This window comes from Protopterus annectens, chromosome 7.part1 (genome assembly GCF_019279795.1).
Source record: "Protopterus annectens isolate FY-2018-M chromosome 7.part1, PAN1.0, whole genome shotgun sequence".
Taxonomy (NCBI): domain Eukaryota; kingdom Metazoa; phylum Chordata; order Ceratodontiformes; family Protopteridae; genus Protopterus; species Protopterus annectens.
The window spans coordinates 254,729,719-254,757,427 of NC_056740.1; the positions used below are offsets into that span (position 1 = coordinate 254,729,719).

At 44.9% G+C, this 27,709-nt stretch overlaps 1 protein-coding gene across 2 annotated transcripts in view; it reads right to left on the bottom strand.

Annotated features, from left to right (window-relative positions):
- CCDC66 (coiled-coil domain containing 66) overlaps positions 1–27,709 on the bottom strand; it is a 1,871,188-nt gene that overhangs the window by 1,496,925 nt on the left and 346,554 nt on the right. For both annotated transcript variants that reach the window (XM_044078704.1, XM_044078703.1), the window contains exon 5: positions 24,966–25,143. In XM_044078704.1, the coding sequence (XP_043934639.1) occupies positions 24,966–25,143 (178 nt within the window). The remainder of the gene's footprint in view (positions 1–24,965; positions 25,144–27,709) is intronic.

The window sequence follows — 27,709 nt, forward strand, 5'->3', positions numbered from 1 at the left end:
GAACCAGCCAACACCATTTTCTTCAGTTTTTCTTGCCCCAGATGTCAGGTGCCCCCAGAAGGAAGGCAGAACATAAACTTATGTAATAATGCAATGTAATATAATCAAAAAACAGTAGTTAGCAAGCAAATACACCATAAAAGAATACCCCAATCAGGTTGTACGAGGAGGTGTTTGTCATAAGGCCTGTCCCAAGTGGGGATGGAGGGAGGGAAACCTGGACTGCAGCTGTATTAGCACTCGAACATCTACATTTATGGTAGGTACAAAACTGTACTATGTTCATCGTGCACACAGCTGCAGTCATAACAGATGGGTAGAATCCCAAAGCTAAAAAGGGGTTGCAGGCACTAAGTGGAACTAGGAGGAGCAAGGATGCCCTGCAAGACTGCTGTGGCAAAGCCCGCTCCAGATTTAGAGTATAGTGGAAGGTGATAGTGCTTGGAGAAAGTGTGCACAGAACTCCAAGTGGCTGCTTCCAAAATATCCTTGGTAGGAACCCCTCTGAGGAAAGCTGTAGAGGTAGCTGTGGCCCTTGTGGAGTGAGATCTGATGCTTGTAGGTACAGTTTTTCCATGAAATGAGTAACAAAAGCGTATGCAGTGGGCTATCCATTTTGAGATTGTCTGTTTGGAAATAGCCTTTCCTTGAGCACCTGTAGCATAGGACACAAAGAGTTGCTTTGATTTTCTGAATGGCTTTGCCCTGTCCAAATAATAACGAAGTTGTCTGTGAATGTCCAAGGAATGTACTAGTCTTTCCCCTTTGTTTTTTAGGTTAGGATAAAAGGTAGATAAGTGGATAGTCTGATTCAAGGCTACACTGGATACTACCTTTGGCATAAAGGAAGGGTTAGTTCGTAAGGAAACTCTGTCCTGATGGAAAATGATGAAAGGTTGCACAGCCATGAGGGCTTGTAGTTCTGAAACGCTGCGTGCTGAGGTGATAGCCAGAAGGAGGGCTGTTTTCCATGACAAATATTGCTGTTCTGTTGAAGCAACTGGCTCAAATGGAGGCAGGGTCAGTTTTTCTAAAATGAAGTTGAGGTCCCAAGCAGGTACTGGTGGTTTCCTTGGAGGTTTTATATTCTTAGCCCCTCTGAGGAACTGTCTTAACAGAGGATGAGAGAATAAAGGAGGATCAGTGTTGTATTGTGCAGAAATAGCTGAAGCATGGATCTTGATGGAGGAGAAGGAAAGTCCACTGTTTAACATCTCAGCTAGGTACTGTAATATTTGAGGTAAATTTAGTACCCAAGGATTCTGGCCCCTTTTCTGATTCCAGGCACAAAACCGTTTCCATTTGGTGGAGTAGGCTTTTCTAGTAGAAGGTCTTCTGGCCTCCAAGATAACATCCTGCACCTCCTTGGAGAGGAGGGTCTGTTGGGAAATCAAGGAATCCTCCATGCGGCTAGATTGAGGGTTTTCAGCTGACTGTGAAGAGTTTTGAAGTTGTGCTGGGTCAACAGAAGAGGCACTAGAGGCAGGATCCATGGTGGGGAATGCGTCAGGCTCTTCAGGAGTGGATACCAGTGTTGTCTTGGCAAGTCTGGAGCAATGAGAATCATCTTTGGCCTCTTTGCTATGGCTTTTAATAGAACTTTGGGCAGCAGAGGAAGAGGTGGGAAGGCATAGACAGTCAATGTTGTCCAATTGAAAGAAAGTGCGTCCACTTTCCAGGCCTGTGGATGATAGGTCCTTGAGCAAAATTTTTTCAGTTGGTAATTTCTGTGGGTAGCAAAAAGATCTATGTCTGGCCGACACCATGCCTGAATTATCTTTGCGAAAACTTGAGGATGCAACTTCCATTCATGTGGATCTGTCATATGTCTGCTTAGGTTGTCTGCCAGCATGTTTTCCCTCCCTGGCAGGAATTGTGCTTAAAGTTGGATTTGCATTTCCAGAGCCGTGTTCCAAAGGGACATGGCTAGTCTGCACAGGAGGTATGAATGTGTTCCTCCCTGTTTGTTTATGTACCACATCACTGTGGTGTTGTCTGTCCTTATCAATAGCTGGCCTGGATGCAGTAGGTCTTTGAAGGACATAATAGCATTTTGTACTGCTAGCATTTCCTTTTGATTGATGTGTAGGTGCTTCTCCTTTTGGGACCATTTTCCCTGAATGCACTGATCTGTCATGTGCGCCCCCAGGCGTAGTCCGAGGCGTCTGTTGTGATGATTTGATTTGCTTTAGACATGCAGAAGGGGAGACCTATGTTTCTTTGGCATGCTTGAGCCCACCACAGAATTTCCTTTTGAAGACATGGAATGAATGGTATAATTGTTTCCAAACTGTGGCTGTGTTGAGACCATAAGTTTTTTAGGTACCACTGAAGTTTCCTCATATGCAGCTTTGCACATGGGATCAGCAGGATGCAAGATGCCATGAATCCCAGAGCTTGCAGGACTTTCCTTGCAGTCAGCCTGGTGAAGGTTGCCATTTTTCTGAAGTATTGAGATAGTTGCCCTTGCTTCTCTGGCGTGAGGTAGGCCATCTGGGTGTTTGTATTCAAGCTGGCACCCAGGAAAATTATTGCTTGAGAGGGTATTAGTTTTGATTTCTTTTTGTTGACTGTGTATCCCAGAAAGTTCAACAATTTTATTACAAACGCCAGGTGTTTCAGAAGTATGTGCTTGCTGTCCGCTTGGATCAGGCAGTCGTCCAAATAAGGGTATATTTGTATCCCTTGAAGTCTGCAGAAGGCAAATACTGATACCAGGCATTTCGTAAACACTCTGGGTGCAGTAGATAAGCCAAAGGGCAATGCAGAGAATTGATAATGGGTTGACCCTGCAAGAAATCTGAGGTATCTTCTGCAATCTTGTCTGATAGGGACATGCAGGTATGCCTCCTTGAGGTCCAACGTTACCAGCCAAGACTCCTTGCCCAGCATGGGAAGAAGCTGCTGTAATGTGAGCATCTTGAATTTTGGTGCGAGTAAATATGTGTTTAGGATGGATAGGTCCAAAATAGGTCTCCAATCTTTGTCCTTCCTTGGTACCAGGAATAGTCTGGAATAAAAACCTTGACCCTGTTCTTTTGCAGGTACCTCTTGAATAGCTTTCATGTCCATGAGAGCTGAAATTTGTTTTTGTGCCTCTGCCCTTTGATTTTGTGGCAGGTTTGGCATGCCTCTCATTTTTGAAAGGGTGTGAAAGTGGAATCTGTAGCCTCTGTCTATAATGTCCAGGATCCATTTGTCTTTTGTGACACTATGCCAATTTTTGGAAAATAATGCCAGTTTTCCGCCTAAAGGTGCTGCCATTAAAGCTTTGCTTGGCATGCAAAAGGGAAAGTCATTGTGTCTACTTTCTGAATGACTGCAATCTATCTTCTCCACCTCTTGGTGTAGGTGCTTGCCATTGTCTGGCTCTAAATGATCCTTGAGATTGCCCTCTACCCCTCGGGCGCCTGTATCTACCTCTTTGAGGTCTGTCCGTGGCTGGAAAGGACCAATTTTTTGAAGGCCAGTTTCTGCTGAAATGTGGAGGTTGTACCTGTTGGAAATCTTTCACTGTTTGCATTGATCTTGCCTTTTCCTCCATTTTCTTTAGGACTTCCTCAGCTTTAACACCAAACAATACATCTTTTTGAAGAGGTGCATCTAGTAATTTAGCTTTGACATGATCTGGTAAGGTTGCCCTTTGAGCCAAGCATGTCTACGTATGACAGACCCTGTAACAGCAGCTCTACATAAGGCCTCTAAAGCATCAAAACCACATTGCAAGGTATGTTCACCCACTTGCTCTGTACTATGCAACAAATCCTGCAACTCCTTTAAATCTGGTTGTTCAGGTTGTGTCATTTTGCTTTTCAACTGAGATAACAAAAACTGTTGATACTTTAACATATGGAACTGACAGTTTAATGCCCTCATGGTTAAAGTGGCCGAGGTGTATACCTTTTTCCCCCACCTTTCTAAAGCTCTGGAATCTCTCTCTGAAGGTAATGGGTTTTTGGCAGTAGAGGCCTTAATTCCCTTGGGACCCTGTGAAATAGTTTCTGGGTCAGCAGCATGGCTTTTGTATAGGAATTGGTGTGAATCAGGAACCCGCTAATACCTGTCAGGTTTAACAGGAGCTGGAGGTAAAGAATCTGGGTTGAGGCTGGCTTCTGTGTACACATCATCTAATATATCCAAGACAGGAGGGATAGCCAGAGGCCTGTGCTGAGGAAGCAAGAGAAAATCCCTGAGCCTTTTCTTGGAATCTGAGTAATCTTGGCCTTCCCAGTGAAAGTGTTCCCTCAAGGTATGTAAGGTTTCCCCAAAAGAATAGTCCTTGGGGGGGGAGACCGACGGAATGGACTCCTCAGCATCAGAATCTTCAAAGGGGGAATATGAGTATTCCTGGTCTTCAGAATGTTCTGAGGTAATAGAGGCTTGGTCTGAGGAAGGGTAGTCTTCCTCCAATCTGGGCCTTTTGTCCGAGGGGGTTGAGAACCCCTGATAAGAGTAATCAAATCCTCAGCCATTTTGAGCATCTGTTTTTTAGGCATGGGGCCGTGAGAGGGGCTCTGTGGAGCTTGTCTTTTAGTTTTCATGGCTGCTTTAGATTTTGTGAAAGCCTTAATGGAAAAAGAGGAAGGCCTGAAGACACCTTGAGAGGTGGCAGGCCTGTCTAAACTCTGAGTTTCCCCGCCAAGAGTGGCGTCGGTATCTGTAGTCGGAGTGGGGGCCGAGGAGCTTGCGACCTCGGGCACAGAAGACACTGCTAAAGAAGCGTCATCGGTACTCAGGGGCTGCGTAGGCGCCTCGCTGAGAACCGGAGCATCTGTAGCTGGCTTTAGCGTGGTGTCGGTAGAAGTCGCGGACCTCGTATGTCGGTCCTTATCTTTGCGTCTTTTACTCAAAACTGGAGTCGGAGTATCCGATGACATAATGTAATTAATTTTTTTGCCAAAATAGTGTTGGGCGAACTCCGCCCGACGCTTAATAGTGAGTTTGTTGAATCTAGCACAGAAACGACAGGCCGAGACGTCGAGGTCTGGGCCTAAGTAAGGAATGCAGAAGGAATGGAAATCCTTATGCGGTATTTGCTTCCCACATGAAATGTAATTATTAACTTTGTCTGACATCGGTCTGAGGCCAGAAAAGTTTCCCCAACGGGGTACTTGGCTTTCAAGAAGACTTCGGCTGAAATATTTTCGTAAATCTCAGGAGCTGGCCGACCGGCACTTGCGAACTGCTTCTGCTTCAGGCACCGCACGGCAAGAAAGACTGGAGAAAATGGCGTCGGCTGGTTCTTTTATACCCCTGCCGCACTGACGTCAGGGAAGAAGCGACGACAACCAACGCCGGACCTAGACTTTGGAATTCGGCCGACAGAGGACCCGCCTGACGGCAGGATAACCCATCTGTTATGACTGCAGCTGTATGCACGATGAACATCACAGAGATACATACATAAGTTCACAGTCTAACTACAATCAAAACTTTTTTTTTCACTCCCAGAAAGCATACAGAAAACAATATTACAAGTCTCAGATACTGCAGTAAAAGTTCAAAACAAAAGGAATTAACTGCAGACTTAATACAATGACTGCATTTTTACTACTGACCAACTTAAATTTTAAAACTAAATGTTACTCTGACAGACAAGTGATTACAGTTTAGTTTACTCTACTGTAATTATAGGTTCATATGTGTGTGCTAGGCTAACGGCCCTGGAGTCTACATAAGCCTAGACCAAGAAGATACCCTGGCATCATGCCGCCCAAAGTTAGTTCCCAGTGCCCCTGTCAAGCAAGGCCACTGAAGTGATCCCTGGGGTGAACTTCCTATTGCCAATCCACTTGTCAAGATTTCTCTTAAAGAGGGCCAGTGAAGTGCTCTGCTTGACGTGAATGGGAAGTTTGTTCCAGAGTATGGGAAATCTCTAGGTTAGGAACCTGTCCCTCCAGCAAGTTCCATTTATTGTGATAATGAGGCTTAGGTCCTTGGAGCGTGTGGCACAGAGGGATTGGGATTTCTTTAGATGTAACATATCTAGCAGCTCTGGGTCAGACATGGCTTTGTAGGTCAAACAGAGATTGCCTCTAAGTAGGCGATAAGAGACAAAGTATAGCTGGTGTTTTTGAGTCTGTCCATATAGGGCATTTGTCTAAGGCCCAAGATCCTCTTAGTGAGGTATTTTTGTGGCTTTTCCAGTTGTTGTAGGTGTCTAGTGAGGTACATACCAAATGAGGCACTGTATTGTATAATAGGTCAAACAAAGGATGAGTTGAGAGGGATTATGACCTCTTTCTTCCTGGATGAGAAACCTTTCGTAATGAGATATGCCACATAGAATGACTTTCTGACTACAGTGGCAATGTGGTTATCAAAGGAGAGGTTGCTGTCAACCCGTGTCCCCAGGTCTCTTATCACACCTTCAGTGTTTAGTGGACTACCGCCTATGTGGTAGTTCATGGGCACCAAATTTTTCCCAAAGGGAATGACAATGCACATTTTGGCATTGGGCTTAAGGCCATGGTTCTGGCACCAGTCACTGGTGTCAGTGAGGCTTTTTTGTAGAATGTCTACATCAGTTGGAGAATCAATAATGGCTCCCAGTTTGCAATCATCTGCGAACTTGGTCAGCCAGAGTCCCTTTGTGTTGGCTTAAACTTCAGAGAAGTAGATGCCAAAAGTACAGTTGCGTACACTTACCATAAATGTAGATGTTCAAGTGTATTCACTGTTGCAGTCATTACATTTGGGTAATCTGCTGGCAGGTTGCCCTCAGTCGGCCTGATTAACAGAGTCTTGGGTCCTGCGTCGGTTGCTGTCCCTTCTTCCATGACGTCACGGGTATAAAACATGCAGCTGACGCCATTACATCAGATTTTCTTGCCCCAGATGTCAAGTGCCAAGTGCACCCCAAATGGGGAACAATATATATATATATATATATATATATATATATATATTTAAAAAATTAGAAACACAAAAATATACCTCCAAACAAAAGCAAATTAACCAAAAAGGCATTTAAGCATAGTAAAAGAAAGAAGAGGTACAGAAAACAAAAACAGGGGGCTGGAGGGAGGGTAACCTGGACTGCAACAGTGAATACACTCGAACATCTACATTTATGGTAAGTGTACACAACTGTACTATGTTCATCATGTTTCACTGTTGCAGTCATTACATTTGGGCAGATTCCCAAAGCTAAGGTTGGGAGGATGGATTTATACAGCATTAGGACCAGCATTAAGGCCCTGCAAAACAGCAGCGGCAAAGCCAGCTCTGGATTTAGAGAAAATTGGTAAGTGATAATGCTTGGTGAAAGTATGAACTGAACTCCAGGCAGCAGCTTCTAGAATATCCCTGGTAGGAACACCTCTGAGAAAGGCTGCTGAAGTAGATGCAGCCCTGGTGGAATGAGATCTGATCCCCTGGGGGATAGGTTTTCCATGGTGCTTATAATGGAAATGAATACAATGGCTTATCCATTTAGAAATGGTTTGCTTTGAAACAGCTTTTCCCTCTGCCCCTGCAGCAAATGCTACCAGCAGTTGTTCAGATTTTCTACAAGATTTAGTCCTGTCCAAGTAGAATCTAAGTTGTCTGTCTACATCCAAAGAATGCAGAATCCGCTCTCCCTTGTTCTGTGGACTGGGAAAGAAAAGTACAGTTTTGTACCTACCATAAATGTAGATGTTCGAGTGTTCACACTGCTGCAGTCATTACACTTGGGTTATCCTGCCGTAAGGCTGTCCCGCAGTCGGCCAGAGTTCCAAAGTCTTGGTCCGGCGTCGGTTGCTGTCGCTTTTTCCCTGACGTCAGTGCGCCAGGGGTATATAAGATGCATCCAACACCATTTTCTTCAGTTTTTCTTGCCCCAGATGTCAGGTGCCCCCAAATAGGTAGGCAATACATATTGTTAATAACAAATATACATATAAAATAAAAACAATACCTTCAGTCACAAGCAAATACACCACAAAGGTTGTATAGGATAGAAAGGTATAGATAAGTCCAGCTAGTTCAGAGGGGATGGAGGGAGGGTAACCTGGACTGCAGCAGTGTGAACACTCGAACATCTACATTTATGGTAGGTACAAAACTGTACTATGTTCATCATGTTACACTGTTGCAGTCATTACACTTGGGTAGAATCCCAAAGCTAAGGTTGGGTGGCTGGTCTATAAAGAGTTAGGATTGGGTATGAGGCCCTGCAGAACTGCAGTGGCAAATCCTGCTCTGGATTTAGAGTAAAGAGGCAGGTGGTAATGCTTGGTAAAGGTGTGCACTGAACTCCAAGTTGCAGCCTCCAAAATTTCCTTGGTAGGTACTCCTCTGAGAAAGGCTGTTGAAGTGGCTGTTGCCCTGGTGGAATGTGGTCTAATGGTATTTGGGACTGATTTACCATGTTGTGTGCAGCAGTAACAAATACAGTGTCCTATCCATTTGGATATAGTCTGCTTTGAGATAGCCTTGCCCTGTGACCCTGCAGCATATGCTACAAACAGTTGCTCAGTTTTCCTGAAAGCTTTAGTTTTGTCCAAGTAGAAGCGTAGCTGCCTGTGTATGTCCAAAGAATGCAGAAGTTTCTCCCCTTTATTCTGGGGGTTTGGATAAAAAGTTGGCAAATGTATGGTTTGGTTAAGGGCCACACTAGATATCACCTTTGGCATAAAGGTAGGGTTTGTCCTTAAAGAAACCCTGTCCTGATGAAAAATTATAAAAGGTTCCACTGCCATTAATGCCTGTAGCTCTGAGACTCTTCGTGCTGAAGTTACTGCCAGGAGCAGAGCTGTTTTCCATGATAAAAATTTTAGATTGGCTGTATTGGCTGGCTCAAAAGGTGGTAGGGTCAGTTTTTCCAAAACGAAATTGAGGTCCCAAGTCGGTGTTGGTGCTCTCCGGGGCGGTCTTATGTTTTTAGCCCCTCTGAGGTACTGCTTTAGCAAGGGATGAGAGAATAAAGGAGGATCCGTGTTGTAATGTGCTGAAATGGCAGAGGCGTGGATCTTAATTGATGAGAAGGATAGGCCTCTGTCCAGCATCTCAGTTAATTATTGTAAAATCTGAGGAATGTTTGGAACAAGAAGGTCAAGGTTTTGAGCCTGGTTCCAGGCGCAGAATCTCTTCCATTTTTCTGAGTAAGCTTTCTTGGTGCTAGGCCTCCTGGCCTCCAGAATGACATCCATAACAGCTTTAGAGAGAGGTGTTGCCTGTTTGGCTAATGTATCTGCCATGCAGCTAGGTTTAGGGTTTTGAGCTGACCGTGCAGGATCTGATTGTTTTGTTGAGTCAAAAGGTGTGGAATTTGAGGCAAAATCCATGGTGGTCCTTGAGCCAAGTTCCTTAAGATAGGGTACCAGTGCTGGCGTGGCCAGTCTGGAGCAATCAGGATCATCTGTGTTTTTTCTTGTCTGGCTTTTAGGAGTACCTTTGAAAGGAGAGGCAGTGGTGGGAAGGCATAAACTTTTAGGTTTTTCCATCTGAACAGAAGAGCGTCCACTTTCCATGCTTGTTTGTGATAAGTCCTTGTGCAGAATTTTTGTAGTTGGTAATTCAGTGGGGAGGCAAAAAGATCTATGTCTGGGCATCCCCATTTTTGCGTTACCATGCTGAAGATTTGTGGATTCAATTTCCATTAGTGAGGGTCCATGATATTTCTGCTTAGGTCGTCTGCCAGAGTATTTTTCTTTCCTGGCAGGAATTGTGCTTGCAGGCGAACTTGGTACGTTAGAGCTGTGTTCCACAAGGTCATGGCTTGCCTGCATAGGGGATACGAATGAGTGCCCCCTTGCTTATTTATATACCACCTTAATGTGGTGTTGTCTGTCTTTAGTAGTAATTGTCCTGGATGCAGAAGGTCCTTGAAAGCTGTAAGGCATTTTGAACAGCCAACATCTCTTTTTGATTGATGTGAAGATGCATCTGGTCTGTGGTCCACTTGCCCTGAATAAATTTTCCTGCCATGTGTGCTCCCTAGGTGTAATCCGAAGCATCTGTTGTTAGAGTTTGCCTGGCTGTTGGTTGGGTAAAAGGCTGACCCTTGTTTAGGTGACATGCCTGTGCCCACCATCGAAACTCCTGTTGTAGGCAGGGTATCATTGGTATTACTGCTTCTAACCTGTGAGAGTGTTGAGTCCAAACACTTTTTAGGTACCATTGTAATTTCCTCATATGCAGCCTGGCATATGGTATTAGTAGAATGCAGGATGCCATGAATCCCAGGGCCTGCAGAATTTTTCTTGCAGGGAGATGGGACTTTTTTGCCAGTAATTGAAAATATTGAGTTAGTTGAACTTGTTTGTCTGGCTTGAGGTAAACCATCTGGGCTGTTGTATTTAAGGTGGCACCCAGGAATATAATCTGTTGCGAGGGCACTAGTTTTGACTTCCTTTCGTTTACTGTGTACCCTAGAGAAATTAGCAACCTTTTTACAAATGCCAGATGCTGTAAAAGAATGTCCTTTGTCTCTGCTTGAATGAGGCAGTCGTCCAGGTATGGATATATTTGAATTCCTTTTTGTCTGCAAAATGCAATTACTGGTGCCAGGCACTTTGTGAAGACCCTGGGCGCAGTAGATAAGCCAAAGGGCAGTGCAGAGAATTGGTAGTGCATTGTACCAGCTTTGAATCTGAGGTATCTTCTGCAATTTTGTCTGATAGGGACATGCAGGTATGCCTCTTTGAGGTCCAGAGTAACGAGCCAAGCCTTCTTGCCCAGCATGGGTAGAAGATGCTGTAATGTCAACATTTTAAATTTTGGAATATCCAGGTAAGTATTCAGAATTGAATGGTCTAGTATGGGCCTCCAGGCCTTTTCCTTTCTGGGGACCAGAAGAGTCTTGAGTAAAATCCTTGTCCTTGTTCCTTTTGTGGTACTTTTTGAATGGCTCTCATGTCCATGAGGGCTGAAATTTGTTTTTGTGCCTCTGCCCATTGATTTTGTGGCAGGTCTGGCATTCCTTTTAGCCTTGGTAAAGTAAGAAAGTGGAACCTGTAACCTTGAGACACAATATTCAGAACCCATTTGTCTTGGGTGATTGTTTGCCAGTTATGAGAAAAAAGTGCTAGTTTTCCCCCTAAGGGGGCTTCCAAAAGAGACGTGCTTGGCCTACGAAGGGGAAAGTCATTATGACTGTTTCCTGTAAGGTTGAGACTTGTCCTCACCTCCTTTTGGGGTTGAGGTGCCCTACTGTCATTGACTGTTTGAGCCTTGGGGTTGAGATCTGCCTCTTGGGCATCTGTATCTGCCTCTCTGTGGCCTGTCTGACACTGGAAATGACCAATTTTTTGTTGGCCAATTTCTGCTAAACCGAGGTGGCTGTACCTGTAAGAAATCCTTGACTGTTTGCATAGATTTAGCTTTATCCTCCATTTTCTTTAACACCTCTTCTGCTTTAACACCAAACAAGGTATCATGCTGTAAAGGAGCATCCAATAATTTTGCCTTAACATGATCAGGTAAACTCTGTTCTTTTAACCAAGCATGTCTTTGAATCACAGAACCTGTAACTGCGGCTCTACAAGAGACCTCTAAAGAATCAAAACCACATTGCAGAGTATGTTTTCCCACCTGTTCAACTGCATGCAATAAATCCTGCATTTCTTTACAATCAGGAGCTTCTGAGCTTGCAAGCATTTTCTGTTTTAACTGAGCCATTAAATATTGTTGGCACTTGAAAGCATGTGAAACTGGCAATTTAAAGCTCTTACTGCTAAGGTTGCAGAAGTGTATACTTTCTTCCCCCATCTATCCAAAGCTCTGGAATCTCTATCAGAGGGTACTGGATTTTTTTGCAATGGAAGCCTTAACCCCTTTTGGACCCTGGGAAATAGTTGCTTTGCCCAGATTTCTTGCTCTAAGAGGTTGAGAGGTATGGTACTTAAGCATGTGAAACTGGCAATTTAAAGCTCTTACCGCTAAGGTTGCAGAAGTGTATACTTTCTTCCCCCATCTATCCAAAGCTCTGGAATCTCTATCAGAGGGTACTGGATTTTTTGCAATGGAAGCCTTAACCCCTTTTGGACCCTGGGAAATAGTTTCTGGATCAGCAGAAGGGTTTTTGTAAAGAAGCTTGTGAGAGTCAGGGACTCTATAGTACCTGTCTGGCTTGGCTGGAGCAGGGGGCAAAGAATAAGGAGATAAGCTGGATTCAGAGAACACATCATCCACAATGTCTAGTACAGGCGGAATAGCCAGCGGCCTGTGCTGAGGCAATAAAAGGAAATCCCTGAGCCTTTTCTTGGATTCTGAATAATCCTGACTTTCCCAATGGAAATGCTCCCTCATGGTATGTAAAGTTTCCCCAAAAGAATAATCCTCAGGAGGAGAGGCTGAAGGGATAGATTCTTCAGCATCAGAGTCCTCATAGGGGGGTAGAGAGTATCCCTGGTCTGAAGAGGAATCAGAGGAAATGGAAACCTGATCAGAGGAGTCATAGTCTGTATCCTGCCTAGGCCTTTTCTCAGGAGGGGGATGGGAACCCCTGATTAGAGTAATGAGGTCTTCGGCTATTTAAGCATCTGTTTCTTAGGCATGGAGGACTGTCCAGGAGAATGCTGTACTTGTTTCTTTGTCTTTAATGGTACCTTTGTCTTGGCTGTTGTTTTGATGGTAAGTTGTGAAGGTCTGAAAACACCCTCAGAAGCCAATGCCTGCTCAGCGGCTCAGGACCCATCTGAGGGATTAGTTTCCGTAGGCCCAATACCTTGAGTTTCCAGAGGCCTAGTTGTCTCCACGTGGGAGTCGGAAGCGGCCTGTGGCTCTGAGGTAGTGGGTGTCAGGGGCTGTGAAAGCACCTCACTGAGAACCAGCGACTGGCCTAGAAGAGGTTTCGTCGTCGGTTTTGGACCTCGGATGCCTGTCTTTATCCTTGTCTTTGCGTTTTTTCGGTATTGAGGTCGTCGGTTGTTCCGATGGCATGGTATAATTGAACCTTCGGCCAAAGTAGTGCAAAGCAAAATCAAAACGTCTTTTTATAGTGCGTTTGTTAAATCTAGCACAAAACCGACAACTAGTGATATTGTGATCAGGGCCTAGGCATGGAATACAGTAAGAGTGGAAGTCCTTATGAGGTATTTGCTTCCCACAAGAAATGCAATTATTAACTTTTTCTGACATCGGTCTGAGGCAAGAAAAAAGTTTCCCCAACAGGGTACTTAGCTTTATTGAAGACTTCGGATCTGAAATTCGACTTCGAAAATCTCAGGAGTCGGCCAACCGGCACTTGCGAACTGCTTCTGCTTCGGGCACCGTGCGGCAAGAAAGACTGAAGAAAATGGCATCGGATGCATCTTATATACCCCTGGCGCACTGATGTCAGGGAAGAAGCGACAGCAACCGACGCCGGACCAAGACTTTGGAACTCTGGCCAATTGCGGGACCGCCTGATGGCAGGATAACCCAAGTGTAATGACTGCAGCAGTGTAACACGATGAACATGCTGGCAAATGAATGGACTGATTAAAAGCCACACTAGATACCACCTTGGGCATGAATGATGGATTGGTCCTGAGTGACACCCTGTCCGCATGAAAGATGATGAAAGGCTCCACTGTCATAAGGGGGTGTAATTCAGATATCCTTCTAGCTGAAGTGATTGCTAAAAGGAAGGCTGTTTTCCAGGAAAGAAATTTTAAGTCTGCAGTTGCAGCTGGCTCGAAATGAGGTAGAGTGAGTTTCTCCAATACAAAGTTAGGGTCCCACGTAGGGGTAGGAGCTCTCCTGGGTGGTCTCAAGTTTTTGGCCCCTCTGAGATACTGCTTTAAAAGAGGATGACAGAAGGGGGGGGGTTTGTGTTGTAATGAGCTGAAATGGCTGTGGCATGGATTTTTATGGAAGAAAAAGACAGGCCCTTGTGAAACATCTCAGTTAAATATTGCAAAATCTGAGATAAATTGGGCACTGCTGTGCTCATCCCTTGAGACTGATTCCAAGCACACAATCTTTTCCATTTGTCAGCATAAGATTTTCTAGTACTAGGTCTTCTCACCTCCAAAATGACATCCATCACAGGTTTGCTGAGGGATGTTAAGGGTGAATTTAAGTGATTAGCCAAGCTGTAAGATTCAATGTTTGGAGCTGAGGGTGCAGAACCTGGTTCTCCTGCTGAGACAGTAAGGAAGGTGTCTGAGGCAGGTGCCACGGAGGAATGTGTGACACACTGCGCAGGAGTGGGTACCAGTGTTGGCGAGGATGGTCTGGAGCAATCAAAATAATTTTTGGTTTGTCCTGTTTGACTTTTAGTAGTACTTTGGAGAGCAAAGGCAGAGGGGGAAAGGCATAGACTGATAGTTTTTTTCAGCTGAAGGACAGAGCATCCACTTTCCAGGCTTTTTTGTGATGAGTTCCTGTGCAAAATTTGCCCAACTTGTAGCTCTGGGGTGAGGCAAAAAGATCCATGTCTGAGCTCCCCCATTTGCGTGTCAACATGTCAAAAATCCATGGTTCAGTTTCCATTCGTGAGGGTCCATGACATTTCTGCTTAGTTCGTCTGCCAGAACATTCTGCTTTCCTGGCAGGAATTGAGGTTGCAGTTGTACTTGGTAGCTCAAGGTAGTGTTCCACAATGCCATGGCTAGTCTACAAAGGGGGTAGATATGTGTACCCCCCTGCTTGTTTATGTACCACATAACCGTGGTGTTGTCTGTCTTTCTCAGTAATTGTCCTGGATGAAGGTAGTCCTTGAAGGCTGTCAGAGCATTCTGTACAGCTAGCATTTCTTTTTGATTGATTTAAAAGTGCATTTGATTTGGGCTCCATTTGCCCTGAATGCACTTTCCTGCCAGATGAGCCCCCCATGCATAGTCTGATGCATCTGTAGTTAGGGTTTGGGCAGCAGGGAGTGGTGTGAATGGCAGTCCCTTATTATGGTGGCAGGCCTCTGCCCACCATAGGAACTCTAGGTGCAGGCAAGGTATGATAGGAATCATTGTTTCCAGGCTGTGACAATGTTGACTCCACAAACTTTTTAAGTACCACTGAAGTTTCCTCATATGCAGTCTTGCATATGGAATTAGAAGAATGCAGGAGGCCATGAACCCCAAGGCTTGCAGTATTTGCCTTGCAGATAGCAGGACTTTTGTGGCCACCTGTTTGAAGTAAGTCACCAAATGAATTTGCTTTTCTGGCGTAAGAAAAGCCATCTGGGCAGTTGTATTCAAGCTTGCACCCAGGAATGTAATCTTTTGAGAGGGTACTAGTTGAGATTTCTTTTCGTTTATGGTGTACCCTAGACAGGTTAGAACTCTTTTTATAAACGCCAGATGTTTTAGAAGAATGGCCTGGTTTTCTGCCTGAATTAGACAATTGTCCAGGTATGGATATATTTGAATATTTCTTTGCCTGCAAAATGCAATTACTGGAGCCAGGCATTTTGTGAATACCCTGGGCACAATAGACAAGCCAAAGGGCAGTGCAGAGAACAGATAATGCATGCAGCCTGCTTTGAAGTGTAGGAATCTTCTGCAAGATTCCCTGATTGGGATATGCAGGTAAGCCTCTTTTAAGTTGAGAGTTGCCAACCAGGCATCCTTGCCTACCATAGGAAGTAACTGGTGAAGAGTCAGCATCTTGAATTTTGGAATGTCCAGGAAGGTGTTTAGATTAGACAGGTCCAGAATTGGATGCCATGATTTGTCTTTTCTGGGAACCAGGAAAAGTTTGGAATAGAAACCTTGTCCCTTTTCCTCTTCTGGTACTAGCTGAATAGCTCCTATGTCTAGAAGGGAAAATACCTGTTTCTGAGCCTCTGCCCACTGATTTGGGGGCAGGTCTGGCCACCCGGTTGGAGTTGGCAGCTTGTGGAAATGAAATCCGTATCCCTGTGACACAATATTTAGAACCCATTTGTCCTGGGTTATAAGTTGCCAGTTTCTTGAATGAAGAGCCAGTTTTCCCCCCAAAGGGGCAGCTAAGAGGTAAGTGCTTGGTAATTTCAAAGGGAAGTCATTGAGACTGTTTACCATAGGATGGTGCCTTGTTGTTTCCAGATTTGGAAGTGGAAGCACCCCATTGCTTAGTTCTGAAAGGCCCTTGGGACTGAAACCTGGTGCTTTTGGATTGTCTGAGTTTGGCAGTAGTGGCTCTGGAAGGAACTGGAAAGGACCAGTTCTTAGTAGGCCAACGCCTACTAAATCTAAGAGGTTGCACTTGTAAGAAATCTTTCACAGTTTGCATAGATTTAGCTTTACCTTCCGTCTTTTTTAGAACTTCTTCAGCCTTATTGCCAAATAGACGGTCCTGCTGCAAAGGAGCATCCAAAAGTTTTGCTTTAACATGATCAGGCAGAGACTGCTCCTTAAGCCAAGCATGCCATCTAAGCACAGACCCAGTAACAGCAGCCCTGCAAGAGGCATCTAAAGAATCAAAACCACATTGCAAAGTATGTTTGCCAACTTGTTCAGTGAGCTGAATGCAATAAATCCTGCAAATCTTTATTCTCCACACAGTCAGAAATCAACATCATTTTCTGTTTAAGAACCCTGTAGTACCTGTCTGGTTTGCTAGGGGCTGGAGGCAAGGAATCAGGGGTCATATTGGATTCCGAAAACACATCATCAACAATATCTAGCACAGGAGGTATAGCCAAAGGCCTATGCTGAGGAAGAAGGAAATCCCTAAGCCTCGTTTTGGATTCAGAGAAATCCTGACTTTCCCAGTGGAAATGCTCCCTTAAGGTATGTAAAGTTTCCCCAAAAGAGAAATCCTCAGGCGGAGAAGCAGAGGGAATGGAATTCTCTGCATCAGAGTCCTCATAAGTAGGCATGGACAAATCCAGATCATTTGAAGAGTCAGAAGAAACAGAAGATTCATAGTCAAATTCAATCCTAGGCCTCTTAGAAGGGGGGGGGGTGACTACCCCTGATTAGAGTAATTACATTTTCAGCCATTTTTATCATTTGTTTTTTAGGCATAGGGGTGTGAACATGTGGCCTGGGGATCAGTTTTTCAGACAATGATCAAGATTTAGGTCTTAGCACTGAAGTTGGAGTCGGTTTAATATGCAAGTCTATAGGCCTGAATACACCTTCAGAAGCTGGTAGAGACATCCGCGGGTTCCATATGTGAAGTATCTCGTGGCATACCAGACTTCGAATGGGTCTCAGTAGAGGCCTGCGAATCAGAAGTAGCGGGTATTAGGGGTTGCCGAAAGCGCCTCACTAAGTACTGGCAAACTGGCGAATGGCTTAGGAGAAGCTTCATCGGCAGTTTTGGACCTCAACGGCTTGTCTCCTTTTTCTTTGCGTTTTTTCAGTATTCTGATAGTTGGATGCCTAACCGACTTCATTTCTGGATAATTAAACCGAGAACCAAAATATTTTGAAGAAAAAATGTACCGACGACGGATAGCGCACTGATTAAATAAAGCACAAAACTGACAGCAAGGTACATCGTGGTCAGGGCCTAGGCAAGGAATACAGTACAAATGAAAATCCTCATGAGGTATTTGCTTCCCACAAGTAATACAATTATTAACTTTTACTGACATCGGTAAGGAGCAAGAAAAAGTTTCCCCAACGGGGTACTTAGCTTTTAGTTGAAGACTTCAGTTCTGAAACTTGAAAACAAAAATTTCAGGAGTCAGCCGACTGGCACTTGCGAACTGCTTCTGCTTCAGGCACCACGCAACAAGAAAGACTGATGTAATGGCATCGGCTGCATGTTTTATACCCCTGATGACCTGACGTCATGGAAGAAGGGACAGCAACTGACGCAGGACCCAATACTTTGTTAATTAGGCTGACTGAGGACAACCTGCCAGCAGATTACCCAAATGTAATGACTGCAACAGTGAAACACGATGAAAGTACAGTTTTGTACCTACCATAAATGTAGATGTCCGATAGATATGCAACTGCAGTCATAACATATGGGTTGTCCTGCCTCAGGCAGCCCTCGGTCGGCCGAATTCCAAAGTCTGGGTCCGGCGTCGGCTGGTGTCGCCTCCTCTCCGACGTCACAACGGCTGGAGTATAAAGGCATCGGCCGATGCCATCTTCTTCAGTGTTTCTTGCCCCAGATGTCAGGTGCCCTCTTAGGAAGGCTAAATTTGGTAAATGGATAAAAATAATCCCAAACATGCACAACAGTAATAAACAGATACACCATAGGAGATGCCCCCAGCTGAAGGGAAAAAGGGGGGTAGGGACCCAAAAGAAGGATACAGAGGGGCAGGAGGGTGGGAAAATCCGACTGCAGTTGCATATCTATCGGACATCTACATTTATGGTAGGTACAAAACTGTACTATGTCCTTCAAGAATGCAACTGCAGTCATAACATATGGGTTGAATACCATAGCCAAGCTGGGGGTGGATGGAACTATGATAAGGATGGTGTAGCTAAAATCCCCTGCAGGACTGCTGAAGCAAAGCCTGCTCGGGATCTGGAGTATAAGGGCAGGTGGTAGTGCTTGGTAAATGTATGCACAGAGCTCCATGTAGCAGCCTCTAAAATGTCCTTTGTTGCCACTCCTCTTAGGAAAGCTGTAGAAGTGGCTATAGCTCTGGTGGAGTGTGGCCTAATATTGGCTGGCACACCTTTTCCATGAAAAGAATAGCAAAATCTGATACAATGTACAATCCATTTTGAAATTGTTTGTTTGGAGATTGCTTTTCCTTGTACTCCAGCAGCATAGGCTACAAACAGCTGGTCAGACTTTCTGGTGGCCTTAGTTCTGTCCAAGTAGTAGCGTAGTGTGTATGTCCAAAGTATGCAGTAGTTTCCCCCCCCTATTTTGAGGATTGGGGAAGAATTTAGGTAGATGAATAGCTTGATTTAGAGACACCCTGGAAATAACTTTTGGCATGAATGTAGGATTGGTTCTTAGAGACTCTGTCTTGATGAAAAATGAGGAAGGGGGGCACTGCCATGAGTGCCTGTATCTCCGAAACTCTTCTTGCAGAAGTGACTGCCAATAAGAAGGCCGTCTTCCATGAAAGAAATTGCATTTCTGAGGTTGCTGCTGGCTCAAATGGAGGAAGAGTTAGTTTTTCCAACACGTAGTTGAGGTCCCATGCAGGTACTGGCTGTTTTCTGGGAGGTTTGATATTCATTATCCCTCTTAGAAACTGTCTTAGCAGAGGATGCGAAAACACTGGAGGGTCACAGTTGTATTTTGCTGAGATTGCTGAGGCATGAATCTTTATTGAGGAGTATGAGAGTCCAGTATGAAATAGTTCTGCCAAGTATTCTAATATCTGAGGTATACTCAGTAATGCTGTGTCCTGACCCCTTTTGGCATTCCAGATGCTGAATCTCTTCTACTTGGCTGAATAGGTTTTTCTGGTGGAAGGTCTGCGTGCTTCCAGCAAGATCTCTTGAACAGATTTGGGAAGAGAGTTAGGAGTTGAAGTCATGTTAGCCTCCAGGCTGTCAGATGCAATGTTTTCAGGTCTTGATGTACAGTCCTGTAATTGTGTTGCGTTAGGAGTAGGGGCCATAGGGTCAGAGGCCATGGTTTGGTCCGAGTTATGGTCAATAGCAATGGGTACCAGTGTTGCCTTGGCCAGTCTGGAGCTATCAAGATGCCTGTTGGTTGTTCTGCTTTGATTTTCAGTATCACCTTGGTCAGCAGAGGCAGGGGAGGGAATGCATAAATTTTTAGAGAATTCCAGCTGAAGGAGACAGCATCCATTTTCCAAGCTAGAGGGTGGTGAGTCCTTGTGCAGAACTTTTCCAGGTGATGATTTAAGTGGGAAGCAAAAAGATCTACGTCCAGTCTTCCCCATGTCCTTGTCAGTTGAGAGAAAATGTGAGGGTGCAGCATCCATTCATGTGGATCCATGAAATTTCTGCTCAGATTGTCCGCCAGTACATTGTCCTTGCCTGGTACAAACTGGGATTGTAAGTGTATCTTCAGGCTCAGGGATTTTTCCCAGAGAAGCATTGTTAGTCTGCAGAGGGGATAAGAATGAGTGCCTCCCTGCTTGTTTATGTACCACATGACAGTGGTGTTGTCTGTCCTTATTAGCAAATGCCCTTGTTGTAGTGATTTTTCGAAAGTCTCGATGGCATGTATCACTGCCAACATCTCCTTTTGGTTTATGTGCAGATGTCTTTCCTTTGGCGTCCATAGACCTTGAATGCATCTGCCCTCCATGTGCGCCCCCCATCCATGGTCTGAGGCGTCTGTTGTAATCATTTGGCCTGCTTGAGGTCTGTTGAAAGACATGCCCTTGTTTAGTTGACTGGCTTGAGCCCACCATAGAAATTCCTTCTGCAGACATGGAATAAGTGGGATTATGTCCTCTAGGCTGTTGCTGTGTTGAGACCATAAGTTTTTTAAATACCATTGCAGCTTTCTCATATGAAGTCTTGCCAAAGGTATCAGAAGGATGCAAGATGCCATGAAACCCAGGGCCTGCAGGATTTTCCTTGCAGTCAGCTGGGAAAGCTTTGCTAGGCCTTTGAAGTACTCTGGTAAATGCTGCTGTTTTTCCTCTGTGAGGTAGGCCATTTGGGTTTCCGTGTCCAGTTTGGCTCCTAGGAATGTAATCTGTTGGGATGGTAGTAATTTTGACTTCTGAATGTTGACTGTGTATCCCAAGGCATGCAGTAGATGCATGACATAGTCCAAATTCCCTTTTAAGGTTTGTTTGTTGTCTGCTTGTATGAGGCAGTCGTCCAAGTAGGGGTATATTTGAATCCCCTGCTGTCTGCAGTGTGCCACTACTGATGCCAGGCATTTCGTGAACACTCTGGGCGCAGTAGATAAGCCAAACAGCAATGCTGAGAATTGATAATGCTCTGTCCCTGCAAGAAATCTGAGGTATCTTCTGCAGCTTTGTCTGATAGGGACATGCAGGTATGCCTCCCTGAGGTCCAGAGTGACCATCCAAGACCCCTTGCCCAGCATGGGAAGAAGTTGCTGCAACGTCAGCATTTTGAACTTTGGCACAATGAGGAAAGTGTTTAGATTTGACAAGTCCAGTATGGGTCCCCATTTGTTTTCTTTTCTCGGAACAAGGAACAGTCTTGAATAAAATCCCTGGCCTTGCTCCTGAGGAGGAACCCTTTCTATTGCTTTTATACTTAACAGCTTGGAAACTTGAGTGAGTGTCTCTGCCCTTTGATGATGTGGCAGGTTTGGCATGCCTTGTCTTATTGGTAATGTGTGGAAGTGGAATCTGTAACCTTTGTCTATCAAATCCAGAATCCAATTGTCTTTGGTTAAGATATGCCAGTTTTGTGAGAATAAGGCTAATTTTCCGCCCAAAGGTGCTTCTCTTTGAACCTTTGTAGGCGGTACGAAAGTGAAGTCATTGTGATTGTCCTTGTGGTGCAGCTGAACTGTCTGCGCCACTTCTTTGATTTGGAGGTTGCCAGTGGCGGCCCCTGTAAGATCCTCGGTAATGCCCTCTACCCTGGGCACGTCTGCTTTTTCCCCTTTGAAACTTGTCAGAGCCGGGAAGGACCAATTCTTTGAGGGCCAATTTCTGCTGAATCTGGGTGGCTGAACCTGAAGGAAATCCTTGACTGTCTGTACTGACTTTGCTTTTTCCTCTATGGATTTCAATACATCTTGTGCAGTAGCACCAAAAAGCTTTTGTTTTTCCAAAGGTGCATCCAGTAACTTTACTTTAACATGGTCAGGCAAAGACTGATCCTTCAACCAAGCATGTCTACGTATCACAGCCCCAGTCATAGCTGCCCTACATGAAGCTTCCAGTGCATCATAACCACACTGCAGAAAATGGTTATTAACCTGCTGAGTGTTATGTATATGATCCTGCAGTGCCTTTTTATCAATAGGTTCAGGAGAGGCTAACTTTTCTGTAAATCATCCAGGAGAAAATCTTGGTACTGAAACATGTGAAAGAGGCAGTTAAGAGACCTCATGGCTAGGGTAGTAGAGGTATATACTTTTTTACCCCATCTCTCCAGGGACCTTGCTTCTCTGTCAGCTGGCAGTGGGTTTTTGGCAGAGGAGGAAGCTACTCCCTTGGGGCCCTGTGAAATAGTTTCTAGATCCACAGAGTGGGCCTTAAAAAGGTGCTTGTGAGTGTCAGGGACCCTATAATATCTGTCCGGCTTGACAGGAGCAGGAGGAAGAGAATCAGGGTTGGCACTGGAGTTAGAGAAAACATCATCCAAAACATCCATAACTGGAGGGATAGCCAAAAGTCTGTGCTGGGGAAGCTTGAGGAAAGTACGAAGCCTTTTCCTGGAGTCAGAGAATTCCTGACCCTGCCATTGAAAATGTTCCCTCATGGAATGCAGGACTTCCCCAAATGAGAAATCCTCTGGAGGGGAGGCAGAGGGAATTGATTCCTCAGCATCGGAGTCCTCGTATGCCTGGAAGGATTCTTCTTGAGTATCAGAATGCTCAGAATCCCCAGATGCTTCATCCGAGGAGAGGTCGTCCACCTGCTCAGTTCTAGGCCTTTTCTCTGCAGGTGGCTGAGAACCCCTGTCCGGATGAGGCTGAGACCCCCTGATAAGGGAAATAAGATCTGCAGCCAGAGACATGATCTGCTTATCAGATGAAGGGGCCTGGGCAGGTTTAGGATGGGCCTTGGCCTGACTGGCGGCCTTAGCACGTGCAAAGGCCTTGATGGACATGGATACAGGAGGCATAGCAGCCCCACGTGCAGGCGTTACCTTGTCCACAGGAATGGTGTCGGGTAGATCCAGAACTTCGGTTTCCGGAGGAAAATCAACAACCGGCACCGGAGAGATCTCCGAGACCGAAGGTCGTGGTTAACGCTGTGTCGGCCTGAGCGGTAGATTTACCACTTCAAGGGACCGGGCTAGCAGAGGGTTTAGGAGTAACATCGGTAGTGGACGCCAGGATGTCGGTCCCGGTCCTTGCGTTTTAGCAGATTGGGTTGTCGGTTGATCCGACGGCATGATATACGCAAAGATTCACGAAGAAGTCCTCGGCGAATTCTGCCCGGCGCCTGAGAGTGCGCTTATTAAAGCAGGCACAGGCAGCACAGGCCGAGACGTGGTCTGGGCCCAGGCAAGGAAGGCAGAGAGAATGGAAGTCCTTATGAGGTATTTGTTTACCACAAGACAAACAATTATTAACTTTCTCAATTTGTTCTGACATCGGCTGAGGCAAGAATAAATGTTCCCCAACGGGGTACTTAGCTTTTAGATGACTTCGGTACTGAAAACACAGGAGCTGACCGACCGGCACTTGCGAACTGCTTCTGCTTCGGGCACCGTGTGGCAAGAAAGACTGGAGAAGATGGCGTCGGCCGATGCCTTTATACTCCAGCCGTTGTGACGTCGGAGAGGAGGTGACACCAGCCGACGCCGGACTCAGACTTTGGAATTCGGCCGACCGAGGGCTGCCTGAGGCAGGACAACTCATATGTTATGACTGCAGTTGCATTCTTGAAGGACATCATCAGGAGAGGACCTAGGACCGATCCCTGTGGGACACCACTTGTAACTGGTCGGTAGTCAGATTTGGAGTCTCCTACTTTTACAGTGTGGGTTCTATCAGTGAGCCAGCTGGCAACCCATTTTATGACATAGGGGTTTATGCCTAGTTTAGTGAGTCTATGACTCCTGAGTGAGGGATGGTGTCAAAGGCCTTGGCAAGATCTAGGCAGACTGTGTGAACTACCTTGCCCTCATCCACACCTCTGGTGACAGACTCGAAGTAGTCTATCAGGGTGAGCAGGCATGATTCTACCTTTCACAAACGCAACTATATGGGGTCCAGAGTTTGGAGATTCCCTATGTCCTTATTTATAAGGTCCATGATGATGTGCTCTGTAGCCTTACATATCAGACTCGTCAGGCTAATGGGGCGGTAGTTCCCAGGGTCTGTAGTTGCTCCCCCTTTGTGAAGTGGGATGACCATAGCAGTGCATCATTCGGTAGGAACAAAGCCTGAAATTACGCTGTGAATGAACAGGGTACTCAGGTGTGGTGCCAGTTCACTTTGTAATTCATGTAGAACACGGCCGGGGATATTATTGGGTCCCTTGGAAGCTGTATTCTTGGCTTTGGACAGTGCAGTTTTACCTGTGTGGCCGTGATAATAGGGACTTGGCATTCCTCAGATATTGTGATAGGCCTTTTAGGGGGTGAAAGGGGGGGGTAAGGTTGTCACTATACGTGTCAGCCAATATGTTGGCAATATCAGTTGGTTCTGTATATGTATTCCATTGTTCTGTAACTCAGAGCAGATCTGAATATTGCCATGCAGATTCTTGACATAGTTATAGAATGCCTTGTGGTTGTCTTTAGAATCTGAAGCAATTTTGTTTTCGTAGCTAGCTCTAGAGGATTTGATGATGGATCTCAGTTTTTTGCTGAGGCTGACATGGAAGCTTTTCCAGTCATGGGACTTCACCCTTTTCTGCAACAGTTTTTTTTTCCTTCTGTTGTAGAGTTTGTTTATGGTGGGGACCGGTTACTATTAAAATCTCGAAAGTGGGAAAAAAATGGTATTTATGAGCGTAGTGTTACGCCAAAAATACACAACACCTAATAGCCCTAATGTCGAAAAACAGCTGTTAATGCCGAAAATGTTGAACACAACATTTTCACCACTTAACAGCAATCCCACCCTTCCCGTAACTCCCTAACTAGGAAACCTAACATCCCATTTATGCAGGGGGGGCAAGTCCCCCTGTTCCCCCCCACACCCCCTAACTATATATTCTAACTCAGAGATCACACTACAGTGAGGAAAGGGATGTATTTCCCTTACCGCACTGTACTGCGATCCCTGTACATAATCGAACGTTATATTTGCGAATGGACAGACCATTCGCAAATATTCAGTTCTATTACGTGGCTGGCACAAATATGAACTATTCGAACATCTGCAGTTCGAATAGTTCATAGGCGTGCAATGCTACGCCTACCTTTTAATAGTAAACCGTGGGGACCACCAGATTGGCTTCTTTTTTTTTGGAGGAGAACATCTCGGTTCTGTTTGGTATGGCCCGTTCCATGCACTTGTGTATGTGCTCATACAGTGCATTGGTGTATGATTCAGTCATGCACCTATTTTCAATTTGCATTTATGAACTAATAAAAAAAGTACCTACTCACCTGGTAAACTCTGGTGTATCACACTTGTTTTCTTCAACTGCTTCATGTTTTTCATTTGGCTCAGAATTACTGTTAACATAGTTAGAACTCACTATCATCTCTTTACCCAAAAGACCTGCAATACTCTCTTCTCTCATCTCTTCAGTACCTTTGGACTGCTCCGATGAAGTTTCATGCACTACAACATAAATAAAAAAAAATGTCAACCACAGATGGAATTTGTTTTTCCCTTAACTTATCACTGCACTTTACTAATGGACATTGCAACAGTCCCTTTCTCTTCCTATAATTTCTTTTTCAGTGCTCAGCCTCATTTTGCCCAAGCCTGCACAATACTTCATTTTAACTTTATAACATTATTCCATTTTCAGTATATTTTTGCTGTTTTCATAGACTTTTTATCCAAGAAATTGGGATTTCAATGTAGCCGGTGGCACAATCTGCAGGGTATGTAAATATGTACTATTCTTTGTGCTGTGCTTAATTACTTTAATAAACACACAGTCAAGTTGCCTCTTCCAATCTGCACCTCTGTTTTTCTACTTAGAATTCTAGAACTGCTTGCCAACTTTCAGACCTCCTCAATTCTTTACAGCAATCAAATGAAAAAGTACTTGCAATATTACAACATCTAACAAGATGACAAGTTGCAGGCAATGTTAAGAAAAAAGAAGTTATGTCTTACCATAACATTCCATCTGTGTTGTTCATTTTCTTTCATTCATCACTGATGGGTTCGGTTCTGAGCCCTCGGAACTGAGTCAGCCTTTTACCAAGCTTGCGCCAGCAAAAAACTCTTGAGCTCTCCATCCAAAATGCCCTTCTCCCTCTTACCTCAGATCGAGTTTGCAAGAGAAAGAGAAGTAAAGCCAAGGCCATGTCTGTGCAAATACCCTAGGGGCACCACTTAGACCCAAAGAATCCCCCAGGAGCCTTTGGAGGGGGAAGGAGGGTGGGAAGTGATGAATGAAAGAAGATAAACAACACAGATGGAGCATTATGGTAAGACAACTTCTTTATCTGATGTTGTTAATTTTCTTTCTATTCATCACTGATGGGACACAGAATCCCAAGCTACTTGAGTTCCATGGGCGGCATTTATAGAAGAACATTCCTAAGTACCATTGAGCCAAAGGCAGCTCTCCCTCTGGAGACCAAGTCCAATTTGTAATGATTGATAAAGGTATGAGGCTTAGCCCAAGTAGCTGCTGCGCAGATGTCATCCATGGAGACCCTGGAATGGAAAGCTACAGATGTTGCCATAGATCTAGTGGAGTGAGCTTTAACTTTTGGCACAGGTTCGTTACGGAGGGAGTAGATGAAATGCATGCAGTCCCTAAGCCATTTTGATAATGTAACCTTGGAAACAGCCTCTCCCGTTTTGGGTCCAGAGAAGGAGATGAAAAGTTGTTCCGATTTACAGATAGGTTTGGTCATGTCTACGTAAAATCTCAGTTGTCTATGTACATCTAAAGAGTGAAGGCAGTACTCTCCTCTATTGGCAAAATTCAGAAAAAAACACTGGTAAATCAATGGTCTGGTTTATGGAGAATTCAGAAACAACTTTGGGAAGGAAGGATGGGTTCATCCGAAGTGATACTCTGTCTTTATGAAATACCAGATAAGGCCTCTTGATACACAATGCCTGCAGCTCAGAGACTCTTCTGGCAGACGTGATGGCAGCTCAGAGACTCTTCTGGCAGATGGGATGGCTACCAAGAACAAATATTTCCAAGACAAGAACCTTAGATCACACTTCACTGAAGGACTAGAGTGAGGTTCCATGGTTCCACGAGCTGTCTGACAGAAGGCCCGATATGAGAGGTTCCCTTGAGGAAGGCTTTGCACAGGCTATAAGAGGGGTGCCATCAATACCATTGTGGAAACTGGAAATTGCCAGTAGATGTACTCGTATGGTAGAGGAGGAGGCTCCATTATCAAAAAACTAATACCATTGTGGAAATTGAAAATTGCCACTAGATGTACTCGTACAGTAAAGGCAGAGGCTCCATTAACAAAAAACTTAGCCAAGTATTGAAGCACTGCAATAACTGGAGCCAAATACATGTCTAGCATGTTATTCTCGGACCACATGGAGAACCTTTTCCATTTATTCTGATATAGTCTTCTGGTGGATGGTTTATGAGAGGCCAGAATGATATCTCAAACAGGTGAGGAGAGAGTAGCTTGCCTGGCGACTAGTGGAAGTGGAGAAACCAAGCTGTCAAGCTTGAGACTGGACAGATTTGGGTGATTCAAACCTTGGGGGTGAGTAATCATATCTGGTAGAGGGTCCAGAATCCACAGCGAGTATATTAGGTGAGGCCGAAGGAAGGGGACCCACACTTGTTGAGGCCAGAACGGGGCTATGAGGATCACCTTGCATCTCAAATGAAGAGCTTTCTTTAGAAATTGTGTAATCAGGGGGATGGGAGGATAAGCGTAAAGAAGTCCCATGGCCCAATTGTGGATTAGAGCATTCCTCAGTGACTCCCCCTTTCGGGGAAGTAGGGTGAAATAGCTGCTGCACTTGTTGTTCGATGGGGAGACGAAAAGATAGCAGAAAGGCTGGCCCTAGTGGCTGAAGATTTCTGTCACCATCATGGGGTTGAGGAGACCACTCGTGAAGTATGAGGATGCATTTGCTCAGTTTGTCTGCAATCACATTGGAGCTCCCCAGGAAAAGCGGTTGGAAGCTATCGCCCACTGCCAAATTCTCACGGCTTCTCAACATAGGGAGTAGA